General features: G+C 46.0%; 1 protein-coding gene, 1 non-coding gene and 2 pseudogenes across 2 annotated transcripts; 3 read left to right on the forward strand and 1 right to left on the reverse strand.

Moving 5' to 3' along the window:
* Window positions 1–2,775: 2,775 nt before the first annotated feature.
* LOC136457375 (zinc finger protein NUTCRACKER-like) lies at window positions 2,776–4,569 on the reverse strand. The gene is made up of 3 exons (XM_066457403.1): window positions 4,362–4,569; window positions 3,824–4,220; window positions 2,776–3,700 (listed from the first exon to the last, which is right to left on the reverse strand). The coding sequence occupies exons 1-3, from the start codon at window positions 4,540–4,542 to the stop codon at window positions 2,776–2,778; spliced, it is 1,503 nt and encodes a 500-aa protein (XP_066313500.1). The 5' UTR covers window positions 4,543–4,569.
* Window positions 4,570–8,767: 4,198 nt separating this feature from the next.
* LOC136457325 (uncharacterized) lies at window positions 8,768–10,371 on the forward strand (annotated as a pseudogene).
* A 288-nt stretch (window positions 10,372–10,659) lies between these two features.
* Window positions 10,660–11,964, forward strand: LOC136457326 (protein ALP1-like; annotated as a pseudogene).
* A 4,924-nt stretch (window positions 11,965–16,888) lies between these two features.
* Window positions 16,889–16,962, forward strand: TRNAI-UAU (transfer RNA isoleucine (anticodon UAU)). Its single transcript has one exon. It is a non-coding gene; the product is annotated as a tRNA-Ile (tRNA).
* Window positions 16,963–19,805: the final 2,843 nt, after the last annotated feature.

A 19,805-nucleotide genomic window follows, 5' to 3' on the forward strand; every position in this document is an offset into this window, starting at 1 on the left:
TACTTGTTTAGCTAGGAGGATATGTATATATCAATGAAACTAAGCTGATTCTGCTTTATTTCTAATAGCACTCCCGACAAAAAATAATCGAGTCAACTTGATATATTTTTGACTCTTTGAGGAGCTACTATTTGGAAAGCCACCACGCTCCCCTCACCCGAGCGCTCCTAGGGGTGACTCACGGGTCTCCTCGCCGGTGCCCTAGGGTCACCCCCTCCTCGCCTCACCTCCGGCCACCGTTTGCCGTCCTCCGGTGCGTGGCGGCGGCGCCCCACGGGGGCCCGAAAAAAGGTTACCGCCCGCAGCACCCCCTCCCTCCCCCTCGCTTCTACCACCCTCCCCTACCCTCTTCTTCTATGGTGAGGTAGGGCGGCCGGCCGGCTAGATCAGGGCTCCCCTGGGCCAGATCTAGTGTATACACCACACTCATGCCTTACTCCTCGGCCTCTGGTGCGTATGGCAGTGGCCAGGTCTGGGCAGCCGGCACCTAGCGGCGATATATGATGAGGATGGGCGACCGGATGGTCGGATCTGGCCCCCCTGGTTCTAGATCTGGCGTCTCCGGCTTTGGCATCGGCGGCGGCCGGTGGCTGGCGGCCGGTGCCCTTTTGGGGTGCCAGGGGTTGGCCATGGCCATGGGACGGAAGCAGCCTTCTCGGCCGCACACCTGCCCACCTCGGCCGACTGCTGGTGGCCGAGAACGTGCGCCTGCCTGCTGCGGTCAGTAGCTAGTGGACGGGGCCGTGGCCTGCTTCAGCCGACCGATGACTGGCGGCTGGCGGCTGGTTCGGCCCTATGACGGCCTACTCTGGTGCCCTTTGCCGATAGACTTGCTGGGTCGCACGTCTGCCAACATGGTGGGTCCTGTGAGCGGGTAGGCCCCTTGAGGTGGCGGTTGAATAGTCGCTAGGTGAAAACTCTGCCCAACTTCTTGCATCGGGCCGGTGGTGGTGGCAATCCCTATGTCATCTACCTTCTTGGAGGTGTCGTTGAAGTGCTGTTCGTTGTGTGTGTCGTCGGGGGCGGCTTTGGGATGAAAGTCCATCTTGTGCATTCCTTCCAGCATCATTGGTGTCTGCGGATGTCATCCCCTCCTTGGAGGCTTCGCTGGGGCACTTCTATTACTCAACGCTTCAGCTGTGCTGCGCCTACGTGTGCTTCAGCTTACTCAACACTTTGGTCTGTCTAGCCTGGTGTGGTGTTGCCGCAGTCGTTTGGTTCTTCGCAGCGGATGCTTGGCCGCTTGCTCTTGGGTGGATGCTTTGCCGTTGACGTCGCTTTGGGCTCCCCCTCATGCAGTTGCTGCTGAGTGCGTGATGGACACCCTCGCTTGTGGATTCTTTGCCGTGTTCTTTAGCGGATGCTTTGCCGCCGGGCGGATACTTTGCCGCCGCAGTCGTCTCTTATCGGTGGATGCTTTGCCACCGGGGCTTCGTCTACTATGTTGGCAGCCTTGCGTTGAGGTTTTTTTCTTTGCAGGTGTAGTCGGTTATGTTTGTGGTAGGGGGTCTCCCCCTTTCGCCTTTCTTTCTGTACCGTTGTCGTTTATGTTTCTAACCACTCTCTCTGTGATTCGGTAACCAGCACTATGTGATCTCCCATGATCTCATAGTTGCGTCGTGTATGCCGTTCTTTCGGCTCTCTTCGTCTTAATGAAATACGCGTCAAGTCGTGTTCTCGAAAAAAAACCAAAAATTAATCGAAATATCTCTAGACAGGATCCTGGATTGTGTGTTTCAGCGCGTGCACACCTTCCATTATCAATCAAAATGCACTGAGCATGCAATTAAGTTAATTAACTGGCACTAACAGCAATGCAAATGTGTGTGGTAGTGTGGATGTGCATGTCATTAATCAATATATAATTACTGATAGAACTATTATTTGTGGAAGGCCAAAACCACTAGCCGCGTCATCTTAATTGGATAGCCACCGTACCTCCATACCCTCCCATGTTGATGCTGGTAGGTTATTGGGCGCCCCATTGTCTTGCTGCAACCTCCCTTTAACCTACTCGAACCTTAGACCATCTGACATTTGGACAAGCACATGAAGATAGCTACTTCATTTTTCCCCCTTAAATATTGGGAGCAAAGATCCTCCTTTACTGAAATGCACTGTCTGTTAAATAAAGATAGATCAAGCTGCACTAAAAAGGTAATAATTAACTATTTATAAGTATACTGGTTTAATTGGACAATGCAATAATAGAGTAGTAAAGTACCCCCTCTTCTCCCATGCTTTATTTTGTTATTAACAGCACATAAAAAAAGTAGTAGACTAAATTAAGGGGGGCTAGTCTTTCATCAGTGGTTCTTGCATTGAGACTATGCATGGATATCTCTCCGATCCTTTTTACTTTGCTTGCCATTGCATTGCCTCCCCTTCTCCTTGCTCATCCACACATCTCTATCCCATTGCATCTACTAACTCCTCCATGCATGTCTCCATGACATCCGATCCATTCTTGCATTGCCAAGTTTTAATTAACTCCCCGGTAAAGCAAATCTAAGAAAACATAACACAATGAGGCATGCAAAAATGACAAAAAAAAAAAACTATAGATAGTAGTTGTACGTGAACTTGGAAGCATATCGATCGGTTTTAAATTGTTGCTCACTTGCAACTTACAGTGCTTCAAATTCACACTAGCTAGTCACTAATCAATAATCCTCCATCTCTTAGTGGCTGCTACTACAACGTGAATGTCATGCAAGTTTTACTAATAAGGAAAGCTCATCATATCATTCATCATGAACTAGGTAGTAGCTATAGCTAAATCCAGCCATTCAATGACGATGAGCACAGCGCTTGCACGCCAACGCCCAAGAAATCCCTGGTCTCCTCCCTCCCGACAGCGACGGCAGCGTCCTTGAGGCCGGCATGGCGCACGGCAGAGAGCACGTCGTACGGCATGTTCCCGGCGGCCGCCGTGAGCTGGCTCATTAGCGTATTTGTTGTTCCAGAACCCCTGAGATTAGTAGCGTTCTGCTGGGTTGATGCGCTAAACAGCAGACCTCCACCACCGTCCGTCGACTGATGATGACCAATATCGGCCGGCTCCAAAGGCCCCGCCATCGACATCGACATCGCATTGCCGGACCCGGACGTGACGGCAGCACCCATCTGCGCGGCCTTCTGCAGCAGCGCCGTCGCGGACATGTCGGCGGCCGGCGCCGCGGGCTTGGCGTGCTGCTGCCCGCTGAACACGGACGGCACGCTGTCCGTGTCCTGCTTCCCTGACGCAGCGGCTGATGAAGCGGCGACGCTTGTCAGCTCGCTGGCGTTCGACGACGCGAGCTTGCCGTTGTTCCCGCAGAGCCAGCCCAGCTGCGCCACGTCCAGCTGCGGCGGTGCGGCCGTGGCCGGCGCGAAGAGATCCGCGTACAGCTGCGGGGGCACTGCTGGCGCACCGGGCAGCAGGATACCACCACTAGCACCAATGTGGCCCGCCATGGACGGCAGCGCGTCCCCGCCCCACAGCGAGAGGCTGCCGACATGCGGACCGAGCGGCAGGGCAGCAGGCTTGAGGTGCGCGGCCGGGGCCGGTGGCAGCATCATGTTGGGGCGCACGGCGGGCAGACCCGCCGGCGAGCCCGCGCATAGGTACGACGTGGCGGCGCTGGAGGCGGCGTTGAGCCTGGCCGTCTCCTCGGCCAGGGCGTCGCAGAAGGCGCGGTGCGTGATGAAGCTATCCCTCCTGTTGGTACGTACAGACGTGGTCACTGGTCAGTCGGCAAGCAGCCGCAACGCAACGCGACGATACATGGATTATGGACAAGCAAGCAGGAACAACAACGAAGGAACTGAAGAGACGACATGCCTGGAGAAGAGCGTGCCGCAGTCGCATCGGTACTCCCTGGTGCCGCAGGTCTTGGCGTGCGCCTTCCAGTCGGACTGCACGGCGTAGCGCTTGTTGCACTTGTCGCACTTCCACTTCTTCTCGCCGTGCTTGCGGCAGAAGTGCTTCTTGATGCCCGTGAGGTCGCCCAGCGCGCGGGACGGGTTGTGGTGGACGCACGTCTTCTCCGGGCACACGTAGACGCGCTTCCGGGGCTCCTTGCCGCTGCGCTGACGGAGCTTCCAGGGGAGGTTGTGGCCGCGCCGGTGCAGCTGCAGGTTCTGGTCGCGCTGGAACCCCTTGCCGCAGATCTCGCACACGAACCGGTTCGTCGCCAGCAGCGTCCGCGGCGAGAGCGCGATCACCTCCGCGTCAGGGTCTGTACCAACCAATTATTCAATCGATCATCGCCATGAGCGAGCTTGCTTGCTGCGTGTGTATGTCCCGCAGCACGCATGGAGATGACGATGAGCAACAACAAGAAGCTAAAAGAGGCACTACTCGACTGCACTATACTTGCCTGGTGTGCCCGGGAGGTTGCGCTTCTTCTTGGCGGGAGGAGGGAGAGGCGGCGGCTGCTGCTGCGGTTCTTGATGAGACGACGGCGGTGGCTGCTGCTGTTGGTGGTTGGTGAGACGAGGAGCGAATAAGCAGGGGTTGTTGGAGATGATGGATGCCGCCGCCGCTGCTTCACTTGCCATTGTTACTTATCTTCTTGCCCTAACGTACCTTAGCCTGTTGCTGTGCTTGGGATTGATCTGATGATCTGACTAGTTGCAGTTGCACACTTGCACCTAGATAGATATAACTCCTGTTCTTGATCGATCTCTCGTACGTGTGACCTACCTAGCTAGCTTCTATCATCTGTCGATCAATCTCTTCTCTACCAAAAGCAACAAAATGAGTTGCTACCTCTCGATCGACCGTAGTCTGTTGTTGTGGACACAAGTTGTTCTTCTTTGGTACTATACTATCTATGGGTGACTATACTAGTACTAGTAGTAGTGCTAAAGCAAGCAAGCAAGCTAATTAAGGTACTGACCGCCGGCAGCAACAAGGCAGCTCGGAGAGGATAAATAGAGCGAAGGAGATGGCACTGGCACTGGCACTGGCACTGGAAGAGAGGGAACTTAACCAAGGCAATTATATACTAGTACTAATGGACAACTGAACTAGCTGTGGACTTGGTGGAGTTGGAGATGCTCTCTCTCGCCCGCGCGCGCTAGTGACTAGTGAGACAGTGATGCAACGATAGGTGAGCGAGAATGAAGCAAGGGAAGGGAAGGGAAGGGATCGCATCGGAATAAATAAAAATTTGGAGACAGAGGTACGGTAAAAAAAGGTGAAAGTTGAAAGGTGTAGCGTTTGGCTTGGTGTTTGTGCAGACGACAGCACAGAGACACAGAGATTGTGGCCTGCGTGTGCAATCTGCGATACTACCAACACTGCTTCAACTCCAAGTGCAATGGAAATGGAATCAAACCATGATGACACATATGATGAGGAGAAAGCTAGCTAGGATGCCGATGGGGAAAGGTAAAAAGCTGTGGCTTGTTGCCTTTGCAGTTGGCATCATTAGCCCATAATGTGATGCTCCCCGGTAGATCCCATGAGTCATATGCATGCATGCCACGCAGCCACACTCTGCTCTGCTTCTCTTTGCAGTGCATGGTCTGCTACTCTGACCAGTAGGACCCAAACCCACAGTAGGCAGGCATGCTTACCATGCAAACTCGGTCGGTCAATCTGTCTATGTATCATTCAATTCAATTGTACCTAGTGTCCTCCCTATTCCGTGGGTCAACTCAACTAATTAAACATGGAACTGAGCTTCCTCCCAAAACTAGCTAAACCATAAATATAAGCTATATATACATTGTACTACTACTAATAACAACAACAACAACAACAATAATAATAATAATATCGTAACTTCTAGATAGAGATACATATAAATTGCAGATGCTAAATCATATTTAGTTAAATAGATCACTATACGCATAGCTCCCTGAATTCATTCATTTTCATAATTTTTTTGACCCTGTCATTTTGATGGTTTTTAGCTCTCTCTCTCTCTCTCTCTCTCTCTCTCTCTCTCTCTCTCTCTCTCTCTCTCTCTCTCTATTTACGATAATTTAGTAGCCAACTACAAAATAAGTTATTTTATAACCACCTCCATTTACGATAATTTTATATACTAATTTACGATAATATCAATACATATTTACGATAGTTGGGTTACTATAACACATGAGGATATTTACCATAACATTATAGTAAACCACTTAGTAATGAGTTACTATAATCTCGTAAATTAACATAGTAATTATTGTAACTCAAAGTGGCTACAGAATAAGTTATTTTGTAGCCAGCTACAGGGTGTGTGTGTGTGTGTGTGTATATATATATATCAACTACTCCCTCCATTTCAAATTATAAGTCGTTTTGACTTTTTTGGTACATCAACTTCGCTATGTATCTAAATATAATAATATGTCTAGATACATAGTAAAATCGGTATACCAAAAAAAGTCAAACGATTTATAATTTGGACCAGAGGAGTATATGTTATGACCCGTGCATTTATATATCAATGATCTAGTGCTACTATCATTACACAAGGTAGCTAGCTTGCACGTATTAACCAATAATTCAATTAGAAAAAATTAGCTGATGTAAAAAGCCAAGGACGAGCACTTATTAACCAATACTTCAACGTACATACATATATCGTGATGGCTTAATCTGCCCGTTTCTTCCTAGGAAATGGTCGATGGCTCAAATTATTTTATTCATAATAGGTGATATAGATAGATAGAATATATCACTGCACGGCCGGGCAGAGGTCAAAATCTACATATATAGGCCGGGCAGGCAGGTGCACTATACAGAGTATATCTCTTAATTATAGCATAGCAGCTTGCCGGCCTTGGATGCCCTGGTGCGTGGACCATCCAGTTCGTCCTCTCGATGCATACATATGTATCGACCTCATGGACGACGACCTACTATGTTTTCTCAAATCAGATCAAATAATAATATACCTTAAGCTAGCTACATATAATATGCTATATATAGGGCCGAGCGGGTGAATTACAATGCGACCGAACATATTCACGTTACTACAAAATCATCTAGCACTACCGCGTGCAGGTTTTCTAAAACCGGCAGTGATAAGATATCAATGTTGAATAAAAATTGAAACCGGCTATAGAAATATATTAACCTGACATTGATAAGTGGTATAGACAGCCTCTATTAGCAACTACAGTTAAAATATAGCATCATTATCGGTTCATAATGCAACTCGCTTGCCCGTCTATCTTAGATCTGGACCTAAAAGCTGAAAATTTAGTTAATAAAAAGTCTGGTTAAGTCATGGACCCACGGGTCCGCATCTATTTCTCATTCTTCCAGATAATTCTCACATCGGCCTCTCCCATCTCTCCACTGGTCTCTCCCTCTTCTAATCTACTCATCTCTCTGATGTGCTCGTCCTTCCCCCCTTGGCTCCCTCTCATATACACTCGTCCCCCCTTCTCCCCTTGGCCCTGGCTCAAAGGGCTTGAGAAGTCTTGGACGTGACAGCCCTAGCGCTAAGGAGAGGAGCGCGAGGTCAGCATGGCCTATAGTCGACCGCCTCGCTTGGGTGAGGGCCAACAACGACAGTGTTTCATGGGACAGTTCCCTAAACCAAACTAAGATGGTTTTGACAACCGTCAAAATGCATAATAGACTCCACCATTGCATTCTCTTCTTGAGGTGATCCAAAATTATATATAGAACGCCCAATTTAGATTTCAGATTAAGAAAATGCAACTTTGGGGGAAAACCACACCCAGTAGAAACCAAATTTTCAAACTGGTTAAGCTGGTTTTTAATTTGTAAACTTCTCCAAATTGTATATGGACTTCATCAGTGTGTTCCTCCCATCGAGATGATTGAAATGCATATACATAATATACAATTTAAAGTCTAGATGAATAAATCATATGCTCTTAGGAGATTTCACCACAGAAAAATTGGCTCGGTTTTGGCACGATTTGTAAGGAATCTTGACCCCCACGGGATAAATGCACCGCACTATATAAATATTTAGGACCACAGCCAATTGAGACATTCAATCAATAAAAAAACAATATATTATCTTTTTTACTCTTTTTGTCATAATAATGCATTCGAACCTTCAAACTTGTTGTTCTACGACGAGATTTGTATACGTTTTAGGTGGCCTTACCGACTTAGAACAACCCTAGATCCATCTCCCCAACGGATTCCTTCCCGTTAGGGATTTTTAGGTTTTTGCCATGGTTGACCTGTCGAAAACAAATTGGCTAAGAGCCGGTTTTCTCTATCTCACTGCGAATTCGATTTCCGAAGCGATCCTAGTATGTTTTTTTGGTGTAGGGCCAGATTTACATCAACACAATTCATCCATATTAAAATGGAGTACATCGTTAGCTGCATCAATTAGTGAAGTTACAGATTTAATTGGTTAATAGTAAGGGACTAGCTTGTGTAGTACGTAATTAACGTAGTAATAAAAAATTGATGGATGTGCGCGATCATATCGCCGCCCAATATCAATGGCCCTGTTTGGATCCATAGGTTAGAGTTAGTTGGAGCTATTTGGGGCTCAAATAGCCTTAAAGTATCCAAACATGAGGGTTAGATTGGGGTTATTTGCATCTAACCCACCCAAAAAACTATCCACCACAAGAGATGCTTATTGAGGCTATTTGAGGTGGTGCCCACTGGAAAAGTGTTTTTTCTCCCGCACGGGATCTCGCTCCCATTCCCCACCCGCACTCGTCTCCCTCCCGTTCCCCACCCGCACTTGGTCTCCCTCCCGTTCCCCACACGCGCGTCGCCACCTCCGGCATCCGCGCTGCCGCGTCTCCCCAGCCGCGCCGCCGCCTCCCATCGATGGACGGAGACGGCTTCGACGCGTGGGGATCGCAGCCGTCGGCGAGCGGCCCTAGCCACGCTCCCGCTGGCCTCGTGGATCTCGACCTCAACTCGCAAGCGCTGGCGGCGGAGGTGTTCCCGGGGCTTGGGCTCGACGGAGCCATCCTCCAGGGCAATGTCGACGAGCTCCTCCCTGGCCGCGTCAGGGGCGCCGGCCTCCCTCCCTATCGCCCACCGCGAGCTGGAGCAGGAGACGTGTGGGCAACTCTGGCCTCACCCTACGCCCGGCAACTCCACTTTGGCAGGTCGTCGGTGGCGGCAGCCGGTCGCGGAGGAGGAAACGGTGGCGTATTCCCCGGCGGGTTGTCGTCGGGGGCAAGCAGTGTTCGTCAGCGCGCGAAATCATCCGGCGCAGTACCCGGCCGGCAGCGCACCAACACGGCGTTACATGGCGGCGGCGGCTAGCGCACGAACACGGCGATCCGTGGCGGCAGCGGCCAGCGCGTACCGCGTCCCCGAGCACCGAGGGCACCGAGGAGTGCCGTCCATGGGCAAGCATCCGGCTCTGGCACTCCCCTTCGACATCGATGAAGAATTGGAGGATGATGTGGAGCAGTTAGCGAGCTCCAGCAGTCCCCCGGTGAGCCATGCCAATCGAGCCCAATGGAATGATGCAAATAATGCTTGCTTGTTAGAATTGTGCATAGAGCAACATAGAGCAGGAACGTATAATGGTGCACAAATGAGTGGTGAAGGGTACGAAGCCATTGTCGACAGCTTACTTGCTCGAAGGGGGTTGTTGTATACCCGTCTACAGGTGAAGAACCAAATAGGCGTACTCAAGAACACCCACTCATTCTGGCGCTACTTGCAAACGCACATAGGGTTGGGGAGGAAACCAGATGGAACAATTGATGCAGAGTCTGAGTTCTGGACAACACACACAGAGGTAAAGCTATGCATGAGTCTGAGTTCCCTAGCAAATTGTGTAGTGTGCTCACCTTTACTAGTTTCTGATCACCTTATGATGTAAACCTATGATGCAGAAAAAACAATACCTAAAGAGGCTGCAGTGGGGTCCTCCAGGAAACGAGGAGTTGCTTGATGAACTATTCAGAGGGTTCACTATCGATGGAAGCACAGCCTTTGTGCCTGGAGATGATTATGGTCAGAATCAGGAGCAAGATGTAGGGGCAGAAGAGGAAGAGGAGGAGTTTCAAACAACACCTACAAGTAGAAGTAGCCAGAGGAGTCAGAGGGGAAAGAGGTCATTAAGCAGCAATTTAAGCACTTTGACCAGTCTAGTGAAGAAGAGCAAGAGCCCAATGGTAAAGATTGTGAAGGACATAGCCAGTACCTTCAAAGACTCTGTCAAAGTCAACACTACTCAAATATAGAAACGTGCAAGTGACAAGGAAGCATGTTTAGTCGAGAGGTGTCAGGAGCTGGCATTTGAGTGTGGCGTTGAGGAAACCGTTGACTCTGTCTATGCTATGTCCAAGATGTTCGAAACAGAGTACCAAAGGCAGTTTTTCTGTGGCAAATTAACTCTTCAGCTTAGGTTGGGTTACTTCAAGAAATGGTGCAGGGACAACAATCTGAGCTTAGGAGGTGTTGAGTAGTTCTTCAAAAAATGTGTGTGTTAAGATGTTGATCTTTTATCTATGTGTTGAACTATTATCTGTGTGTGAGGTGTTGAACTATTATGTGTGTTGAACCTATCATCTGTGTGTGAGGTCTTGAACTATTATCTGTGTGATGTGTTGACTTAATGCTATGTGTTGAACCTATTTATCTATGGGCTGTATTAATTTGTTGAATTAATTTCATTTGCTTACACTGCTTCAAGTTTTAGGCTATGTGTTGACAATTTGTTACATGTGTTGAAGTAGGAAGAAGATCAGGGCCCCATGATTGAGGAAGAAGATGATGATGGAGGCAGCACAAGTGAGGATGAGATTATATCCATGTGCTGCAATAATTTGGTGGAGGCCCAGAATTTGATCTTGCAGTTGGTTCCTATCTTGGGTATGTACTCTGATAACTACTTTGTCAAACTACCTAGGAGGGTCACTGGAGACTCTGGTTTGGATTGGGTGCAGGAGACACTAGCTCGAGATACCCAATGCTACAATATGTTTAGGGTTGAGAGACCTTTATTTAATAGGCTACATAATACTTTGGTCCATTCATATGGGTTGAAGTCCAGTACAAAAATGACATCTGTAGAGGCTCTTGCTATGTTTTTATGGGTTGTTGGTTCACCACAGTCAGTAATAGGCTGAGAACCGTTTTAGGAGGTCTATGAAGACAGTAAGCAGAACATTTAACAGAGTTTTGACATGCCTCCTTAGGTTAGCACATGACATAATTGTACCCAAGGACCCAACATTTTTAGAGGTGCACCCAAACTTAGAAAATCCTACATTCTGGCCACACTTCAACGACTGCATAGGAGCTATAGATGGGACAATGTGAAGGTTGTGGTGGATAAGAGTAAGAGGGTTCCATACTTGAACAGGCACAATGAAACCAATCAGAATGTGCTTGCTGTTTGTGATTTCAACATGAGATTTACCTTTGTGTTGTCGGGATGGCCTGGTTCAGCACATGACATGAGAGTTTTCAAAGATGCCATAACTACTCATCATCACAAATTTCCACATCCACCACCAGGTATGCTACTTGAACTGTCTTGCAACAATTTTAATCCAATTACACTTGTTCATCTAAGTCTCATTGTGTGCCTTTCAAAATATGTAGGGAAGTATTATGTGGTTGATGCGGGGTACCCAAACCGGCCGGGCTACCTTTCACCATACAGATGTACAAGGTACCATGTGGAGCAATGGCAAAACGGCCCGCCGCCACAAGGTATGAAAGAAACCTTCAACCATGCACATGTCAAAGTTAGGAATGTCATAGAGCGATCTTTTGGAGTGTTGAAGATGAAATTTAGGATTTTGTTGAACATGCCAAGATTTCCAGAGGACAAGCAAACTAGAATTATTGTTGCTTGTATGGCTCTTCATAATTTTATTCAAGAGAGCATAATTGCGGATAGGGAATTTGATGCCTGTGATGCGAATGAAAATTATAACCCAATGCCTAGTTCTTCTGCATCAGCATGGCCAGAGGATGAACCTTTTGTTGAAGATATCAACATGAATGCCTTCCGTGATGAGTTAGCTGATACTTTGTTTAATGGAGTGTAATTTTTTTTAGCTTGATTGAGGACATGTTTGAGTGAGACATCTCATTTGTATGGACAAATTAAAATTTATCGTGTTATGGATGCATGATTTGTAAAGATGATTTGTTTGTGTCATTTGTGAGCGGGAGGAGGGCACACAACAGCTGGCCACACCAAATCCGACTGAGAAGGAGCCAAATGATTGGGAAAGTACATTTATTGTCAATCTAACCCTTCATCCAAACACCTCTTTCACTAGAGTTAGTTTAGGGCTACTCAGAGCTAGAGAGTAACTCTAACCTCTAACTTAGTTAGAGTATCCAAACAGGGCCAATATGTGTACGTACTCCACTCCATTTTCTAGTCCTCTACTCCTCTACCTAATAACCTAGCTAGCCGCAATAAAATGCTTGGGGAGTTGGGGCGCGAGCGAGCGCGGGAAGCACGCACGCACGCACGGCAGCAGCATCTAGCTAGCGGCCATGTATCGTAGATAGACGACGCAACAAACGACAGGAAATGGAATATTTGTCCCCCGCATTGCATTGCTTGCATGTAATTAAGTGCTTTATCGTCTGTCTGAATTACTTACTATTCATGTCGTCGATCGACGGCTTCTAGAATACGTAGTGACGTCATGTATATATGATATGTATCATGCAGATGCACATGCATGCATGTCGTATATATGTAATGTATCGTCGCCTCATCAAAGTGAAGTCCGATATGATGATCCATGGCAGGCACCACAATCCATCCAAAAACTGCATGCGATGCGATGCGCGCGTCATTTAATTTAATTTAATTTATATATATAGTACAATGCCCGGCCCGCTGGACCGACGCTGTCCTGTCGCCTGTCGGTCATGGTCACGCATGGTGTGTTTGATCCGCGGAGTTACTTAGGCTTCGTAACGTGATGCATCACGAGTTCATCATATGAATTTTGGTGAAATTAACTCTTTTCTCGTGCATATAAGTGTCAACTCATGATAAATTAGGTGGTTATAGATCAACTCATTTCATTCCATAAACCAAATACAAAACGTGAGGAGTGAGAAAATGATGGATTCCCACACCAAACACTCATGGACGACGCGAGCTGACGCTGAGCTTTGGCTCATATCAGGGCTAGCTTGCTTAATTAGCTACGGAGTAGCTTGTTAGTTACATGCACGTAATACGCATCAAGCCTTCCAATAATATTATTCAAGGGCGATTATATTCATCAAGGAATCGAATCATGGAACGAGCTCGACCTATATTATATATATAATATAATATAATATGTATGCTTGCAGTGACAGTGCATATATATAAGTGATGAACTGTCGTGTCTTGATTGTCCAGCCTTCACGGAAGCTAGCTAGCTAGCTTCCTCAGTTACGTCGTCCCATGATCTTACTCAAGCAAGGGTCAAATATAACCATGCATGCATGCTGCATATAGTTGATCTATCCCAAAATTTAGAATAGTTAGGATTATATATATTAATTTCATCACGTAGAAAAGTAGAATAAGAAGAAAAAATAATACCGACGGCATGCATGATCGAACAGTGCAATACATAGTTTTGGTATACTCTTACACAATATATATATATATATATATATATAGTTGTTCTATATATAGGGAGAGGCTATTCAGTAGCCAGCTACAAAATAAATTATTCTGTAGCCACCTCCATTTACCATAATTTTATATACTAATTTACGATAATGTCAATATATATTTACTATAGTTGGGTTACTATAACACATAGGGATATTTACCATAACGTTATAGTAAACCACTTAGTAAGGAGTTACTATAATCTCATTATATATATATATATATATATATATATATATATATATATATATATATATATATATATATATATATATATATATATATATATATATATAGAACAACTACCCTGTAGCTGGCTACAAAATAACTTATTCTGTAGCCACTTTGAGTTACGATAATTACTATGTTAATTTATAAGATTATAGTAACTCCTTACTAAGTGGTTTACTATAACGTTGTGGTAAATATCCCCATGTGTTATAGTAACCCAACTATCGTAAATTAGTATATAAAATTATCGTAAATGGAGGTGGCTACAGAATAACTTATTTTATAGCTGGCTACTGAATATACTCTTCATATATATATATATATATATATATATATATATATATATATATATATATATATATATATATATATATATATATATACACACACGCGCGCGCGCGACATGGAAAATATTGTACTCCGTATCGTATACTAATTGAAAAAGGCATGAATAAAGAGGGAACATGCAAATTTGCTCTTTAATTAAGTTGAAAAACGAAGACAATGGAGGGAGTAAGTATATACGTATATACACATATATAGCCAATGCATGCATGGGAAGTGGGTGGTGACATGAACATGCAATGTCAGTGTGGCAACGTGTGTTTGTTGACGACTGTCAGTGTACTAGTCCACATACTACAGTACACTATCAGTGCATGACTGCAGGCGCAGCCAGAGAGATGCGATGCGATGCGAAATCCAAAGCGAGAGCAAGTGAGAATCAATCAGTTTAGGCCTGGTTTAGTTCGACTTCTAGGGCGTAAAGTGAGTTCCAGGGCGTAAAGTTTTAGGTTGTTACATCGGGTGTTATATGGAGGTATCGTATGTTGTGTTTGGATACTAACAAAAAACTGTCTGTAAATCGCGAGACGAATTTATTAAGCTCAATTAATCCATCATTAGCATATGTGTAAGGTAACACTTTATTATCAAATCATAAACTAATTAGGCTTAAAAGATTCGTCTCGCAAAGTAGTCGCAATGTATATAATTAGTTATTTTTTAGCCTATATGCATGTTTCAAACATTCGACTAAACAAGACCTGAATGGATCGATCGAATCGCAATGCATGTCAGTTGGCAGGTGAATATTTGGAAGTGTGGGAAGGCGTCTGCTTGCGAGATGACTTTAGTCGTCAGCCCAGCTAGCCCTAGCTAATACTAATATAACGTAACCAGCTGAGCTGATTGATCGAGATTCTAATCTAACACTCCATATTATATGTATATAAAAAGCTATGAGCTGAGAGGATCCGTGATAATTGGCCTTTTTGCCTTTGAGCTTTGTTTAGCGCTAATCCCTTGGATTCTAGCGTATGAACTCTAGCAGGCCCTAGGATATTCTCCTCTCCTTTCCTGGTGCATCCATTTTCCAATTTTCCATTGCACTGTGCAGTGTGCATGCACACCCCTAGAGGACTAGTCTAGGCTAGCCACAGCCGGCCAGCCCTCTCTCTACACACACGGAGACACAGCCTTTCCAAAGGGACACAAGATTCCGGCTGTGTTTAGTTCCTAAAAAGTGCTACAGTAGTTATTATATCGAATTTTGCGATACGTGCATGAAGCATTAAATATAGACAAAAAAAACTAATTGCACAGTTTGATTGGAAATCGCGAGACGAACGTTTTAAACCTAATTAATCCATAATTGAACAATAATTGCCAAATAAAAACGAAAATACTACAGTAACTAAATTCTTAAATTTCGCGAGCTAAACACAGCCTCCTTTCCAAAGTCCACAGAAAAACATTTCGCTTTCTTTACTTCTCTCTCTCTCTCTCTCTGGCTCTTTGGTCCCCTTTGGCCTTTGCCTGCCCTGCCCTTGTGCCTTGCTAGGAAGGAGGGAAGTGAGATATGATGCTTTGGGAAAAGAAAACTAACATGGAGGCTTGGGAAAAAGAGAAGCCTTGTCAACATGGGTATGTTTGCTTTTGCTTGAATTGCTTGGATTGACCTTGGCCACTGCATGCATGGACCATGGCTGTTTCTTCTAGGACGACTAGGCTCCAACAACCATGCATATGCATACATAATAAATTCCATTTCATTTCATGTTAAACTAGGAGCAATTTATTCTGGTGTCCCCTACCTAACTCTATCCTACCTTTCCATAATGTTATGACTTAGGGGTTAGCCCCCACCAGCCACTGAGTTGCGGCGTCGCCCAACACTTGTGGCGGAGAATATGGCCGCCAAACCTTGGCGTAAATTTCTACTGCAAAACAGTATGGCTGCCCCATGTAAAAGCTGAACCAAACAGTTGCCTTTGCTCTGTGGCGTGCCGCAGCTTTGGCAGGCGAAGTGTGGCGGTGAGCAGAACACCCCCTAAAAACTAAGGGTGTCTAACTGTCTATGTACATATGTGTGGAACTACAACAGCTAGCTAGTAGTTTTTGTTTTCAATTTTTTGTTGTGCGCCCCCCCCCCCCCCCCCCCCCCCCCCCCCCTCCCCCTCCCCCTCCAGTGTTTAATGGTAGTCTCTTGAGCCTACTATTTTTTTTTTGAAAGGTCACCGGGGGATGAACTATCACCACCTGAATTTCATTACCACATATTTCGGCAAAAGCTGGTAATGGTACTAACCGGAGAACTCTTGTGCAGCCTGAACATGCTACAGAAAAATATAGAAATCTTTTTAGGAAAAAAGAACAAAACATTCTACCATCGACTTTACACATTCAAATATTGTTCACAGCCATTGGATTTTATTCGCTTCTAACTATCCACCTTTGATTAATTTTGAAATAAACCCTCAAATTTATCGCCCACATCCGAGTATAAAAATAACACGATGATGGGGTTCGAGACAAAGAAACATCAAGACAGCATGTAATTTTGAAACTATGAAGTTGATAGGTCTGAAGAGGTAGAGATGCAAGGGGGTTGTCCGCGAATCTAAAAATATAGGCTTATTTTTTGCGGGTAACTCATATCATAATATTAAGGTTATTTGTGAATTCATTGAAAACCTACTTTGCATCACTATGAGAACATCCTTTACTAGTTTCTACACTGCAGTCCTAGGTCTATGAGCCTCTCAGCTGCATCATTCTATTATATTACTATATTTAAATTTCAAAAGAATTTTGCATGAATGGGTCCTGTAGCTCAGTTGGTCAGAGCGTTGGTCTTATGAGCCGAAGGTCGCGGGTTCAAGCCCCGCCAGGACCATTTTTTTACCCTTTTTTTACTTTTTACCCTTCTGTATTTCACTCAAGTTTGTTCCTTTTGCCAAAAAAAAATATTAAAGAAAAAACGGAGAAATGCACATTGGTTTGTTTTTAACCCTTTTTACTCCATATATTTTACTCAGGTTTGTTCTTTTTGCAAAAAACCTCTCCTATATTTTTCTCAGGCAGATTCTTTTGCTCTTTTTGCACAGTGATCATCTTTTACCCTTTATACTCCTTCTGTATTTCACTCAAGTTTGTTCCTTTTGCCAAAAAAATATTAAAGAAAAAATAGAGAAATGCACATTGGTCATTTTTTTACACTTTTTACTCCTCCTATATTTTACTCAAGTTTGTTCTTTTTGTAAAAAAACAAAAATAAAATTGAGACGAAAGAAGAATACTATTAGATTATAACTGGGTACATCACCACTTTACAAGCACTCTGGACTATATTACATATGTCCAGAAACTGATTTTCATCTAAATTGTACCCATGCTGTGAATAGCTCCGGATCTCAAATCCAAACCTGCATGACGCTTTGTATGGATGACCGCATAGGCAAACACTCGGCAAAGGCCTGAGAATAGATACCCGACGAACGACGGCCAACATTCCTACAGGTGGAGTTGAGAACTTCTTTCTTGTGTCTTCCTTTTTCTTCTTTCTGCCACCGAAGAATAAGGAAGACTGATCTAAAACTTATTCTCCCTAGTCTTTCATTGTGGCTAGATCTAACCATAACAAAACGGAGAAGTGTGGGGGTATTAACCCCTATACCCTTACGGCTAGGCTTGGGTCGGCCCGGACCAGGGGGTCTGGCCCACTAGAAGACGCGCGGCCCGGCCGATCTGTTCGGAGTCCCGCGCAAGGAATCAAGGCAGATTTGGAGATCAAGCAAGATCCTGATCGGTTAGAATATGAATCCTTATCCGGCCACCTATGACAATTGTAACTGGTTAGGATTAGTTTCTAGATCTGTAACCCTGCCCCCCAGATTATATAAGGCGGGCAGAGGACCCCTCTAAAAAAATATCTCTCATTGACATACAACAATACAATCAGACGCAGGACGTAGGTATTACGCCTTCACGGTGGCCGAACCTAGATAAAACCTCGTGTCTGTCTTGCGTCACCATCTTGTTTGTAGCTTGCGCATCTGTCTACCGATAATCTACTACCTTGGGCATACCCCTAGGTAGACTGCCGACCATATTTCGTCGACAGTGGCGCGCCAGGTAGGGGGTGTGCGTATTGCTCTCTAGGCGAACAAGATGGTCATCATCCCCGGTTCCATGGCTACGCTGAACGGCCTCACGTTCACCATCGGCCAGATCACCTGGACCACTGGCTCCAACGATTTCATCGCCATGACCACGGAGGAGGCACGAATTCAATCTGCGTCGACCACTGCTTCACCTGCATCGGCTACGGCTCCGACCACGGTGGATCTGGCTCTGGCCACGACAGCATCGTCTTCAGCCACGCCGACAACCCGTCGTCCGCTTCCTCGCTACAAAGGGAGGCAGATCAACAACACTGACCTGCTCGACTCCATCGATCGGGTCGGCACCAAACTTGCTGAAACCCTAGCTCTGGTAAGTTCGATTCAAAGTCAACCTAATGAGCAGGTAACCACCACCCACAATAGATCTACCCGACTAGCTCGGGCCAGTCGTCCTGCACGACTCGGTACGGATCTCGTGGTCACATCTACTCTTGAAGGGCGCTCTGTTCATCGCCGGCCAGCCCCCGCAACGGGTCTCCGGCTCTCCGAGTACGAAGCTTCGATGGAGAACTACCAGGCCTAGCCCTACAGCCTGCGCAACTTCGTCAACATGGTCCGGATTGAGGATTATCAAGAAGGATCGGTCCACACAGTTCAAGAGGGTGGCTCAAGCTCCTCGTTCGGCATCGCATCTAATGACTCCATCCACACCGAGCTCCAGCATCATGACAATGAAGGCGTTGAATACGATCTGGATATCCCAAACCATGCCCCGGGGTTCCCACGATTCCCATCCTTCCCACCAAGGCGAGGAGACTTGATTAATGTTGTCAGTAATGATGAACCACCGGCAGTTGGTGAAATAGAACAAGAAAGGCTAGCATGCGAAGCACGCAATATTGACTGGTTTAATCATTGACAAATCGAAGTCGAGGCAGAAGAGGAGGCACGACGCATAAGGGTCCAGCCACGCGACCTTAACAATGCCTTTGACAGGGTGGGGGACAAGCAGGTCTTTAGGACTCCAAGCGCTAATGTAGCTGTTGCTATGGCAACAATGCAACGACTATCCAATACCCCAGAAACCCAGGCAGTCCGTGATGATATACAAGCTTACTTGACGGCTGCTATGGCCTAGACCACTGAGATTGTAAATCAAGCCCAAGCTCCATCCATCTTAGTCGAATCAAGCCACAGCCGCCAGTACTCAAGTCGCTCACAGCCACCCAACCAACGTGGCTCGCGCAACAACGACCCATCAGACAACCGTCAAGGCAGAAACGACGGCCATGATGGTGGTCGGGATGACATCTGCCGCGACTACCAAGACGACAACCGTCGAGACAACTGTGACTATTGTCGTGATAACCGTGGTCATAGGGTTAACCAAGGTGCCAATCGGGATCGCCGTGATGGCAATAACGATCTACGACATTACCTTAGAGAACGCGATCTATGCGATCGCATTAACCAAAGAGCCAACGATCGTGCATCCCATGAAAGCTATCACCGTATGGAATATGATACTACCCACAGCCCTCCAGGTTTGAAGCAGTTCACTCCACACCTTCGCCAAGTCATATGGCTCAAGAACTTCAAGCTCAAAAAACTTCAG

The sequence above is a fragment of the Miscanthus floridulus genome, chromosome 6 (genome assembly GCF_019320115.1).
Source record: "Miscanthus floridulus cultivar M001 chromosome 6, ASM1932011v1, whole genome shotgun sequence".
In the NCBI taxonomy this organism is placed as follows: Eukaryota; Viridiplantae; Streptophyta; class Magnoliopsida; order Poales; family Poaceae; genus Miscanthus; species Miscanthus floridulus.